Below are 13,381 nucleotides of genomic sequence, written 5' to 3'. Positions count from 1 at the left end.
GGGGGAGAAAATTAAATTTGGAATCTAAGGTGAGGCCTAAAAATTTTGTAGTTTTCACGACAGGGATCTTCTTTTTGTGTATAAATAGTTCAGGGTCTGGGTGGAGTCCCCTTAGATTACAAAAATGCATACTAACTGTTTTGGAGTCTGAGAATTTGAAACCATTATAGTTTGCCCAACCCTGAATTTTGTTTAAACATAACTGTAATTTCCTTTCTAAGGTGTTCATGTTTTTCCCATAAGTAAGAATGACAAAGTCATCAACATACAAAGAGCACTCTATGCCAGGGGACAGCGCATTTATGATGCTATTTATTTTAATGTTGAACAGGGTGACTGACAGAATGCTGCCCTGGGGTACACCCATTTCCTGGTCATGAGTGTCAGAAGCGGAGTTGCCCACTCGAACCTGAAATTTTCGATCTTTCAGGAATTCCTCCACAAAACGGGGGAGGTGTCCCTTAAGCCCCATAAGCGCCAGGTCACGTAGAATGCCATGTTTCCAGGTTGTGTCATAGGCCTTTTCTATATCGAAGAATACAGCTACTAGATGTTCTCTTCTGAGTAATGCATTTCTAATATAAGCTTCCAGCCTTACCAGGTGGTCAGTTGTTGTCCGCCCCTGCCGGAATCCGCACTGGTAGTTTGAGATCACTTTATTCCTTTCCAGGTACCAGACCAGCCTACTGTTAATCATTCTTTCCATGGTTTTGCAGATGCAGCTTGTTAGTGCTATTGGTCGATAGTTAGCTGGGTCAGAGCCGTCTCTTCCCGGTTTAGGTATCGGTATAACTGTGGCTTTCCTCCAGCTGTTTGGGAAAGCGCCTGTTTGCCACACACAGTTATAGACCCCTAGCAGGACTGCCAATGAGGGTTCGGGAAGGTGCTTGAGGAACTGGTAATGGATTTCGTCTTCTCCAGGCGCTGTGTCATGTGACTTGTCCAGCGATTCCCTCAGTTCCTCAAGCGAGAACGGTTTGTTGTAGTCTTCATTGTTCTCTGACCTGAAATCAATGGGGTGTCTTTCCTCCCTGGTTTTGACTTTTTGGAACTCTGGCGTGTAGTGTGCAGTGGATGATTTTTCTGCTATTGAGGATGCAAGGCAGTCAGCTATTTCTCTGGGGGACGTGACAGTTCGTCCTTGATTTTTCAAATGCCCTATTGCATTTGATTCTTTCCCTTTGATTCGCCTTACTGCCTTCCAAACCGCTCTAGCAGAAGTTTTGGCATCCAGACTGCCGACAAAACTTCTCCAGGAATTCCTTTTGGCTGACCGTATGGTTTGTCTAGCCTTTGCTCTAGCTATCCTGAATAGCTTTAGGTTTTCCTGGGAAGGATTCTTTATAAATGCAGCCAGTCGTTTTTTCCTATCACCAATAGCACTTTTGCAAGCTGTATCAAACCATGGTTTGCTAGGCCGTTTTGGATTTGCAGAGGTTAGGGGTACAACTTTCCTGGCTATACTTAGTAGCTTGCTAGCAAAGGTATCAGCTGGGTTCTGTTCATGGAGGATATTTTCTGTGATATCCTCAGAGCATCTTTTTTGGAATTGTTCCCAATCGGCCTTATTCAGTTTCCACCGCTGAGGTCGTCCCAATGAAGGGAGATTGTTAGTAATGATGATTGGGAAGTGATCACTTCCCCGTAGATCATTGCTAACTGACCTTTTAAAATCGTCCAGAAGTCCGGGGACGCATACGGTGAGGTCAATGCATGTGAATGATCCAGTTCCTGGGTGCAAGTAGGTCGGTGATGCATCATTAAGTATGCATAAATCATGTTGGAGGAAGATATCCTCCAGCATACGACCTCTTGTGTCGGTATTGTTGGATCCCCACATGGTGTTATGGGCATTGAAATCCCCAAGGATTAAATAAGGCCGGGGGAGTTGTTTCAATAGGTCCTCCATGTCTGTTCGGTTTAATGGAGCGCCTGGTGGTAGATACAGGCTGCAGCAAGTGATAACCTTGTGAAGGGTTATCCTAGCTGCTACGGCCTGTAGTGTGGTCTGTAGTTCTACCCTCTCATGGGGGATGCTATCCTTCACAAGGATACAGACTCCACCTGATGCTCTCTCTGCATCCTCAACATTCTTGGTGTAAGCACGGTAGCTTCGGAAGCTGATGCAATCTTTTAGAAATGTTTCCTGTAAGCAGACAGCTACAGGAGTCTCAGAGTCCATCAGTAGCTGCATTTCCTCGTAATTGGCCTTGAGGCCTCTACAATTCCACTGTACAATTCTGGAATCCATGGCTTATTCTAGATGACCTACTTGGAGCTATTTGGCCTTGGGAGGCCCCCGGGGGGGGGTTTCCCTTTATTCCAGTGACCTTGGTATTTTTATTCTTGGGTTTGGATGGAGAGGAGGACAACCCCCTTTTGGGGGAAGTCTTTCTCTCTGGAGAGGGGAGATCCCTCTGGTTAGAGCGGAGGTTATTTCCTCCTCTCTCACCTCGGGCATCCTCTCCGCTTTGATTTCTCCCCTTAGGGAGTTGGTCAACCTCTAACTCAGTAGAGGTTGGGGTGTCTGGCTGGGTTCTCTGAGGAGAACCTGTGTCAGACATGATGTCTCCGGGTTCTCCCGGAGTATTGGTTTTGACATGCTGCTCAGTCTCCATGCTCTCATCAGCGAGCACAGAGAACCTGTTCTTTAGCATGACAACAGGGCTTTCTTGTTTCTTCAGAGGTGTGTTCTTTGGCGGTGTTTTCTTCTGAGTTGGGGGAGGAGGAGGGGGTGGTGGGGTCAATGTGTCCGTCTGTGTGGCTATGGATCTTCCTTTCTTAGCAACAGCCTGGGCGTAGGTCTTTGTCAAGCCGAATTGGCCCTTGGGTAGGGCCAGTACAGCCGATTTCGCCTGGCTAAAGGTACATCCGTTTCTTGCCTTGTACTCCTGCACGGCAACCTCCTGTTTCCACACAGGGCAGTCCTTGGAGTAGGCTGAGTGGCCAGCTTGACAGTTTGGGCATTTGAACTGGGCTGTGCAGCCCTTGTCCTCATGACCCTCTCCAGCACATCTGGCACACACAGTGTTCCTCTTACAGACTGCCGCGCCGTGTCCATAACCCTGGCACTTGAAGCACCTCATGGGGTTAGGTATGTAGGGCCTCACTGGAACTCGTAGGTATCCTGCCTTCACATACTCTGGCGGTGTCCTAGTTCCGAATGTGAAGATAATAGTGGCGGTTTTGACCTCCTCACCCTCCCTGCGCCTGGTAATGCGCCGGGCATGGGTGACTCCTTCAATGCCCTCCACTATTTCCTTCTCGGAACATTCCAGTAGGTCCCTAGAGCTGATTACACCTCTGCTGGTGTTCAGACTCTTGTGTGGCATGACTTCCACTTGGAGATCACAGAGTCTTCTGCATCTTAAAAGCCCATCAGAGTGTGTCTTGCTGTCTACTTCTACAAGGAGTTCCATTGTTTTGTGTAGCTTAGACACACTCTTGGGCTCTCCCACTACTGACTTGAGTCCCTTATAGATAATAAAAGGGCTCAACTTGGTCAGGCTTTTTCCCTCCTCTGTGCATCTAACCACCAGAAATGATGGCCAGGTGGCACAGCTTTTTGGGACCTCCTCTTTTTTATCGTCAATTCGTCGTTTCTTGCCCAGACATAGGTCTGGGGCAAGTAGTTTTGTGTGTGTTTTTTGGTCCATATATATTTTGGTTAATTCGGCACCTGTGCTCCCCACCCGCCATCGAGTCCAACAAGGGGACGGGCCATTCGGATGTCCAGAATGAGCCCGCCAGGGCTACACAGGTGCTATACTCAGTCAGCTGCTACATCGGACATGTGTCCGATACAGCAGCTCCCTGATTGACCCTCCAGCCACCGCCCTCCAGCATAGGTCGACGACCTATGCTGGTAGCTCGGCATGACCAGCCGGTTGACCCAGAGCGGGCCATCTGGGTCTCAGGTCTAGGGGAACTTGGAGCCAAAGTATTGTGTTGTTGTGGTTTATCCTCAGATAGCCACCACTCAAACACCAGGATCTCTTTATCCCCCCTTACCCGTCGCAGTCCACGGCAAACGGACTGGTCTAGGACGTAGTGAGAATTTAAAGTTAAGGAGACAGTGTGATGATCAATGAAGGCAGACTTAGGAAAAGAGGAGGCAGACACAATGATAGAAAAGAAGTAGGGCACTTTTGAGCTCCAAAAGTGCTAAGGAAAGAGGAGCGCAGTTTAACGTCATGTCTCGGGACGAGGCTCAAGACATCACAAAACGAAAATGGAGCTGGATAGAACACACCCTGCGAAAACCAGCTACCAATGTTGCAAGGCAGGCACTAGACTAGAACCCACAAGAAAAGAGGAAAGTGGGCAGACCCAAGCAAACCTGGAAGAGGCCAGTCATCGGTGAATTTGAGGGTACTGGAATGACATTTGAGCAGATGAAGAAAGCTGCTCAGAACCGAGTTTGGTGGAGAGGTGTGGTTGCGGCTCTACGCTCCCCTGGAGTACACAGGATTAAGTAAGTAAGTAAGTAATGATATGCCTCACAAATGTCAATCGACGCTCAGTCGCCACCTCCCTTAAATGACGAATAACTGTGTGTGAAAAGATTTCTCTATTGGTAACATTATCTCATTATATTCAGAAACATTTTACATGAAAAATCAGCCAACTAGATGATAATAATTTTCGCTAAGCTGGAGTCGGAAATTAACTAATAATTACGTAGGAGAACCAGAACACTTGCAATAACCAAATAGTTGTTTAGACGGTCACAGACGGATTCAGTCACGGAACTTTCCTGGCTTGTCGCTTCGCATTAATAATAATATTATTGTCACGATCATCAATGGTGTTGATGTCACAATCTAAAATGGTGCTACTGTCACAATCAGACTTGAACTATATTGCACCATCAATGATCGTGATTGCCGAGGATCTTGAAATGATCTTTCGATAAGATGATCGTATAGAAGTAGACAGATCTATGTTGATAATACGATCATACAGAATGTTGCCAATTGATAAGAGGATCATCTAGGTCTAGAAGTTACTACTTGACAAATATGATCTAAGTACGTTCTAAATTCAATGAAGAAACTTCTCTTCGTCCAAAAACAATTACTTTAATTAATAACTTGAAAACACTATTCACACATAGTTACAATGGTTAAAATGTACTTGAATTGAATCTACACAATAGTATATCTGAGTCTTGATACAAATAAAATATATATTCTCAATTTCAGGTTACATAAAAGTTAGATGTTAATACTACAACTTCCGAGACAAGACTGGCCGGGAGCTACACGCTTCATCCGGGCTTCAGCTCGTAATCACGTGATCAACAACTTACCCCTCCCAGACCAACCAATCATTGCAGTCTAATGTACAACAATTAACTTTCGGAACCAATGGAGATCATTTAATTACATGCTTGTTTTTTTTCCCAGCCATGTCAAGCTATGTCGGCAAACAACCCGAAACTGTTACCATATATGGTCATAGTGTACGTGACAATTATGTATCTTCTCTCCCGATGCGCTGTCCGAATTGATGTTCTAACCCTAAGAAGAAGGTGAGCGATAGGAGCTACAGTTTTCTGTTGAAATTTGAAGATCCGATTTCCGTGGAAGAACGTACTATAGCACGGGTTTTCAAAATAAAGAATGAAAAATATACGCCCGCGATTTGTTTTTTAACACGGCCACCCGATGAATATGCACAGTAGCCTATTGACAAATAAATAAATAAATAAATAAATAAAATGCATAGGCCTACGTCATCGTCAAACTTTCTGGATGCTGATTGGCCGAAATAACAGTATAGGCACATTCACTGGTTCAATCTAGACCAACCAGTTATAGTAGGCCTCAACACTGACCTGCGACATCGCGACCTGTGTTTTAGTGTAGACCAATAGATCGTTGTCCCGTCACAGGTCGTAACGTCAGAAACAGTTGGCATGTAAAGGTTATTAATTAAGAGAATGAGAAAATTGTTATTTAGGAGATTAAATTGTTAGGGGATGTCTTGTGATGCTGTTTGTATCCAAAAATTGTGTACGCATATGAAATTAAATGCCGCGGAAATTTTAATTTCTCGGGCGGTCTCAGAGCGTGTCCCCTCTCGAAAGTCAAGAAAACACTATATTTCTTTATTAATTTTCATTTTAAAAAAATCTTTCAAAAGTTGCATTTATGTTACAACAATATAAATGACCTATCCTATGATTTTCTTTCTACGACTGGTTCAAACTTAATCACTACGCGTCTACCTATTCCAATCCGATTGGATGTCGTATATTTACGAAATAAACGATGTTATTTGGCTGCTCAGATTGGTTCCATTATTTTAATTGATGATAAGGTGAACTTTTTAAACAATGATAGCCTCGTAGAATTGAGAAGTCATAAGATGCTGTCTTTTCCAAAAGCGTCATGTTAAGAGCTTGCATAGTAATTGGTATCATATAGATGCCGAGAAGGCTTCCTTAATATTGAGCAACAGGTCTTAGTTAATGAGAACTGATCCGGACCGCGAAGCTGAATGGTACAAAGAAATCTACGATCTCGGGGCCCCCCTCAGGCGCGGGGCCCTGGGAGGCTGCCCCACTTACCACCCCTAGGGCCGCTACTGTCCGCATGCCAGATGGAAGATTTCCTTAGGACATCCTGAAAGCTGAGCTTGCTGAGGGAGTCAGACCCAAGGCTAACCTACCTGTCTGTAAGCGAGATCCGAGGACTACAGGTATCAAAGAAAGCATAAGTAGTAGGAAATCAATCAAGATCGGACAACAGACTGTGCGTGCTTATACGAACTTCTCCGATTGCAAAATGAATGTACTGGTCATAGCCAAGAGAATGACAAAGAAAGCTGCCTTGTTAATTAGATTACATTAAAACAGGAGCATCCACATGCACGAACTGTAGCAAACTTTGCCGCTCTAGAATCGGATTGTATAGTCACATCAGATTTTGATTGGACTCAAGAAGAAACTAAAATTAATGATTCATCAGGGCACATGTCATTAGAAACATAACGAGCCAATTTGCGGATGGTAACTTTTGTCTAATTAAGACATGTTGTAGCGTTCTCGTTATATATTAATGCAGCATCGGATCTACAGCAGTGGGTCACCTATGGTTTTACTCTTCACAAACTCAAAAACATACAAAATATACATTTTTTTCGGTACTAAAATTATTTGTAACTTTTTTTAAAAGTAGGAAAATTAGATAAAATGTACAACTACTCTATTTCTATATTCTAAAATATGGCTTGCTATTGGATATCAGTATCATTATTAATAAGTGGATTTTTATTAAATTTTTTAAAGAAAACTATATTTAAATCCGGCCAGGTGTACATTAATTTTACAATAACATCGTACATTTTTTTTTAACATCCTCTAGTAGCCCTCATTCCCAACCAATAACTTTTATGCTACCCCACTTTTTTTTGTTTCCCTCAAATGAAATGCCAGTTCAGCATTCTAGGAGTTGGGAAATTAGTGATGATCAGTCGTCAGGGCCAAGAATTTTACGTTGTAGATAAACATCTCTCCTGCACTGCCAAAAGGTGCAGCTAAAAAAAAGGTTGGGCAGCTTCAGAACGAGACAACTGGAGATCACTTACAAAGGCCGTGGGATACACACTTGAAGCCAAAAGAAAATTCACTGCCTAACACAGAAGTAGACGCAAAATGGAAATATAAATCAACCTTCACCCATCCCTATGATCCCTTAGTCTGTTGGACCATTGGGGCATCACACAAGATTTGTCGACCGCCTTTCTTTATTCCTCTCTGTCTTTTGCCTTGGATAGAAAATCTTTCGAAGGCAGCCCATCCATTTCTTTATGTCGTCTTCCCATTGCTTTCTCTGTATGTCTCTTCTTCTTTTTCCTGATACTGTTCCCTGAAGGAAGGTCTTTTCGAGCCCCGAAGACCTTGTAATATGGCCTTATAGTTTTAGTAACCCTGTCTCTAATCTCTTCGTTTGTGATGCGGTCTTCAAATGTGATACCTAAGATCCTTCTGTAGCATCTCAATTCCATTGCTAAGATCCTCCACTCTAGCTCTGCAGTCAGCGTCCAAGACACACAATCATATAAGAATGTGGTCATAACAAGGGAGCGCATCAGTCTGAAAAGCGTTGGAGCCAGCACACAGCCCTACGTGACGCCTGAGACAAGGAAAAGGCTTGGAGTAGTCTCTCCGTTGTCTTGGAATCTTGCTTACATGTCATCATGAAATTGTCATGAATCTTTTTTATAAAGCGCCTATCGGAAGATGAATTGCCGCTGTTAGTTTTGTGTTGTCTTTCTGTCGATCTGTCACTTGTTTAGATTTAAAAAAAAAACAATTTGAAAAGATATTGAAGAAAATTTGATTTCTCTTAATAATAAAATCTCATAATAGATACATTTTTTTTCCATTACAAAATTAATGCCATGAGTTTATCTAAAATTGCTCTCCTGGTTTATTAGACTAGGTTTTCTTGCGCCAAGGGATCTAGAGGTCTCAATATCAATATTGGGTTATCTGTTTGTTTTCAAGTCAAAAGTAACGCCCAGGGACTTATATAGTCTATGGTAACGCCAAAGTGTTTTTTGAAATTTTATTACTATTAAGAGGGTCAAACACCACAACTGGAAAATTGCTTGTCTATTAGCAGATTCAGTTGGGGCAGCCTTTGAGTTGTGTGATAACATACACTGTATTTTATTGATGTCTATGAGGGAATTATATTTATTACTTGTAATGTATGATACTAATTTAAAATTTAATATTACACATTTAAGCTTTAAATCTACTGTAGGAGTTTCAACGTTTTCATTATTCAAACCAGAATAGCACTCAAGCAAGAAACAAGTCGCTAGTTTTTTGATCAATGTAACAAAAAAATTTGCAGAAAAAAATCCTATTAGGAGTTACTGTTTTTTTTACACTTGCAATGGTATACTGATTAAAAGAAAAAAAGACAATACAAGGAAACATAACTTAGAGCATTTTATTCTCTAGTAAATATAGAATGCGAAAAAAATGTTTCCAAATGGATATTCTCAATAACAATGACTTTAATAGAAATCGATTTCAAACAATGTGCAGAACAGTTACAAACTAATGTCAATGATAAGTGAAATCCTCTTATTACATTTTTTCCTATACTATGGGGCTGTGTCCAGTGATTTCGCTTTTTAAACTTTTTCCCATTCTGTTGAGCTGTGTCCAGTACTCACAATGTTTCCAGCATTTCCATTGGATGTGCTGCCACTGTGTGGATGCAAGGACCACACATCTTTTTTTCCCAGAAAGTAAAGTGGAGCCCCACTACTTCCTGGACATGAATGGAGATCATAGGTGTACTTAGTGTAGACTTTGTCTTTGAATCTTTTCCCGTCTATTTCCGTTTTGGTGTAGGTCCCCAGGGAAACTTGCTTTGGCTCGCCATGAGGGTGAGAGATCAATATAGCCAACTTATGGTCTGCTAAAATGTTAAATTCATTAAATATTTTTGTATGTTGTCTTTTAAAGAAGTAGATACTCTTTCTTAGAGTTGAAGCCAACTTGATATCATGTGTGACAAAGATAACAGTACTCCTGTCGTTATTCACACTAACATTTTCAGTATCTTTTTCTTTCAAAGTGACAATATTGGTTGCATCTTTTTGGTTAAAGTGAAGGATGCATACGGCGTTTTCAGCCTCAAACAGATTAAATATGACATGGGCTGCTGTAGTAACTTTAATTTCCGCCCACTCAGTCTGTGGTTCAGAGCTAGTTCTGCAATCTCTGCATATGCAATGCCTGGACTTAGTTCCTTTGATTATCTTTGAAAAAGTAATTTTACCAGTACCGAAACGACAATATCTAGGAAAATTATTTGGTCTATCGGGGCTTGTTTTGGACAATTCAATTTTCACTACCAAGTCTCCTAACGACCTGGCTAGTGTTAGGAAATTCAGGTGTCTGTATGGCTCCGGGAAATCTGAGATGCTAAGTTCATTAAATGAAATAAACTTATCGTGGTCTTTTTCTTTCAAACATTTGCGTCCAACGCTTTGAAGTCCTTCAAAATCAAAAGCTTCATCTGTAGAAATAATAAATAGAACACTTAGCAAGCATATCTGGAATAAGTAAAAGTTAATAGAAATTAATAGCCAATACGTATTATGTCTATTTATTATCTAACATATTACAAGATATTCTTTAAAAGGAAGACGAGTGAAATTTAGTGAATATATTATATAGTTCTGGATCTCATCTCTCCGTCTGCAGCCCAAGTTGAAAACGGTTCGTCGCAGAGGGCTCAAACAGTTATGGTCTACTGGTAAAAAATACAATGGGCGGAAAGTTGGTGTTTTTTTTTTTCAATAGAGGAAACGGGTTTAAGCCTACAAAAATGTCCATTGCCACGATGAAAAATAGATATTTTATCTTCAGTGATCAGCTTTCTTTTCTGTTTATAAATATGTCTGGTATGTTTGCCAATTCTGTAGGTGGGGGCGCATGCATGTAAACCCCCCCCCCCCCGCCTACACTAATTCCTTGGTTTAATTTTTGTATAGAACTCGATATTTTGTAAACAAAATACGTCAAATATCTATATGCCAATTACTGATATTTCAACACATATGTATATTATTGCGGTGCAATTTAAACTTCTCTATAATGTCAAATGCAATCATTATTTTTGAAAAATATTAATGGTTAACAAAAAAGAGATGAATCTATTTCATTCTACCGCAGAAAACAAGACTTGTTAAAATATGATAGTCAAATATAGCGACAGCTTTAATGTCATTCCTCAGATTCTAAAATGTGCATATAATAGATATTTGAATACTTTTTCTTCACAAATTGTGATTTTTTAACATTTTTTAATGTAATTATTCAAGTTCTAAAATTATTTTTTTGTGATAATTATTTTAAGACTTTGTTTTGGAAAATTTAGAATTCATATGAAACTTTTAAACATAAGTGGAACAAATAAGATGCGTTTTGAACCAAAACACATTTTTCCTAGTTGCCTTTTCCCAACCTTTTCTCAATTTCAAATTTTTCTATTGTATAAATAACTTTAGGCCTACAAGTCACTTCCATTATGTGAAACTTTAAAATACACAAACTTAAGAATACTAAGACTATTTTATTTTAACGTCCTCTCCCCACTTTTTTAAAAAAATCAGATTTTTTAACGACTAATCAAGTTTTTAAAATCAAAGCGTAACAGACGGACGGACGAACAGACAGATCACACAAATCTAATGACGGTTCCTCCCTTTAAGTTGCAGCTAAAAATGAAGAGAAAAGATTTAGTCTATTTTTAACTCTACTACCTGTATCCATTGGCTTTGTGCTAGTTTGAAATGTGACGTTGCACTGAAAAATCTGGGATAAAATACAACAAAAAGATAAATCGTGTGTCTACGTGTGCTTGTTCATTAAAAAAATTACATTAAGATTATAATATATTGTATATATTTTAAGCGAATATATTTTGCAGTAACAAAATTATAAGAAAAAGTCATAGGTCACACCTCTGGCGATTGTCGAATTGGTTTGTGAAAATAGTAGCCTTTGTCTAAGAGGAAAAAAAATATAACGGAACCAAACATTCCTCAGAAAGGCTGCAAAGTGAATATGAATATCCTAACGAAATATTCACTAATCATGAAAATAAAAAAAAACAAAACATAACATCATTGATAGAATCTAAAAACAATTCAGTGAAAAAAAAAAATCCGTGAGGATAATATAACTGATGACAATAATAAAAGAAAAATTTATCATCAGAAAAATCTGACCCACGAAATTAAAAGAACAATTTTAATTAATGTGCATAGCGTGTAAACCATAGAACACATTAAAAGATGAAGTATTGTATACATATAATAAACACGAACGATTAGATGATTGACACATGTAAGACAAAATACTTTAGTAGACTAATAGTCTATTTCAAGGATAGACTGTTTTTGCTTCATACACCATAGAAAATATATTACCTCATCAGTTCTTTGATTAATAACTTCCATTTCTATTCTAACCTGTCTGAAGAGGAAAAAAAAAAAGAGATTTCAGATTAATATTGCATCATGATGTATATAGAGATTGTGGCAAAATATAGACTTTCTAATGAAATACATTGGGAGAGAACAAAAACTAAGTCCAACTCTCTCAAATTGAAAACATAACGTATAAAAATATACGTAAATTACGCAGTGTAGCAGTGTAGTAGTAGGGTATACTACACTCGTGTGTTGTTGGTCAGAAAACACACAGGAACAAGGAACAAAGTTCAAAGTGACCCCAACGGTCAACTGGCTACAATGTAGATCTAAATGAGTCAAGAGGTAACCTTCCGTACCAAATTAAATTCAAACTGCCGACTTGATATGATGAGGTATCAAGGTACAACTGTGACGGACTGCCCTTCTACTCACTGCAAGACGATGTAAGCAGGAACGATGTAGACAAGAACGTCTAGAACCATATTTGGATTACACACTGATGAAGTTCACTGGATAAAAATGTCTAAGTCCAGAATCACGGTCTAGCTGCAGTCTAAAACGTAATCCTCACTCCGACTAGATCCAGCGAATAAAGAAATAACGTGTAAATAACAATAAACAATCCAACAGTCTTTCAGCCAAAGATGATAAAAGGCCTACAATGTTCCGCTATGCTGACCCACTCTTACTCTTAGCATCGTCGAAGGGTCGCCAGATCTAGATTTCTACATGTTATTAATCACACACATAACACTATAGACAAATTACTTACCTTCATTAATTGTAAGCGTTTATACATCCAATACGCTTGTTAACTAATTATATTTTATAATGATTATAATCAATAGAGTTTTAATCAATGGTGACACTGTTGTCAATGAAATGTATGCATAATGAATTTTGCCGCTTTTAAATGGGGAATTTCCGAAAGATAAATAAATGTCATTTCGATTAAAATAAAAGGAGCCAAATATATTCTCTACATATTTATAAGTAATTAATTTTTAAAAAATCTTTAGGTCAATATCATGTCAATATTTAGCAAAATAAGAAATTTTTGAGTTTAACCGAAATAATATTTCATCGTGCAAAAATATTTTCGGAATTTTCCGTTTGTCATGTAATCGTTATATTGGGTTAAATTTAGAAAACTCAGGGTGAATATTTATTTCTAATACCATGCAGTCGTCGAAAGAGTTAATGTCACCGGTTTCTGTTTGTTCATGATGTAACCTCTACCTCAAATTATCATCTCCCCCACCAAAATAAAAACAACAACAACAACACTTTTACAATAAAAACAAATATCGTTGTATTTTCTCTTTTGTTAAATTATAATAAAAAGAGTTATTCAACCTAAATTGATTAGAACTAATTATTACACAACTGCAACGGCGGAAAATCGTCA

At 39.3% G+C, this 13,381-nt stretch overlaps 1 protein-coding gene across 1 annotated transcript; it reads right to left on the bottom strand.

The window, feature by feature from the left end:
* Positions 1-8,955: 8,955 nt before the first annotated feature.
* LOC106060563 (uncharacterized) lies at positions 8,956-12,900 on the bottom strand. The gene is made up of 4 exons (XM_013218494.2): positions 12,746-12,900; positions 11,968-12,013; positions 11,299-11,350; positions 8,956-10,049 (listed from the first exon to the last, which is right to left on the bottom strand). Exons 2-4 carry the CDS (start codon positions 11,995-11,997, stop codon positions 9,157-9,159), a joined length of 975 nt encoding a protein of 324 aa, XP_013073948.2. The 5' UTR covers positions 11,998-12,013; positions 12,746-12,900; the 3' UTR covers positions 8,956-9,156.
* Positions 12,901-13,381: the final 481 nt, after the last annotated feature.

This window comes from Biomphalaria glabrata, chromosome 1 (assembly GCF_947242115.1).
Source record: "Biomphalaria glabrata chromosome 1, xgBioGlab47.1, whole genome shotgun sequence".
Classification (NCBI taxonomy): domain Eukaryota; kingdom Metazoa; phylum Mollusca; class Gastropoda; family Planorbidae; genus Biomphalaria; species Biomphalaria glabrata.
This window is presented reverse-complemented; position numbering and strand designations above follow the sequence as displayed.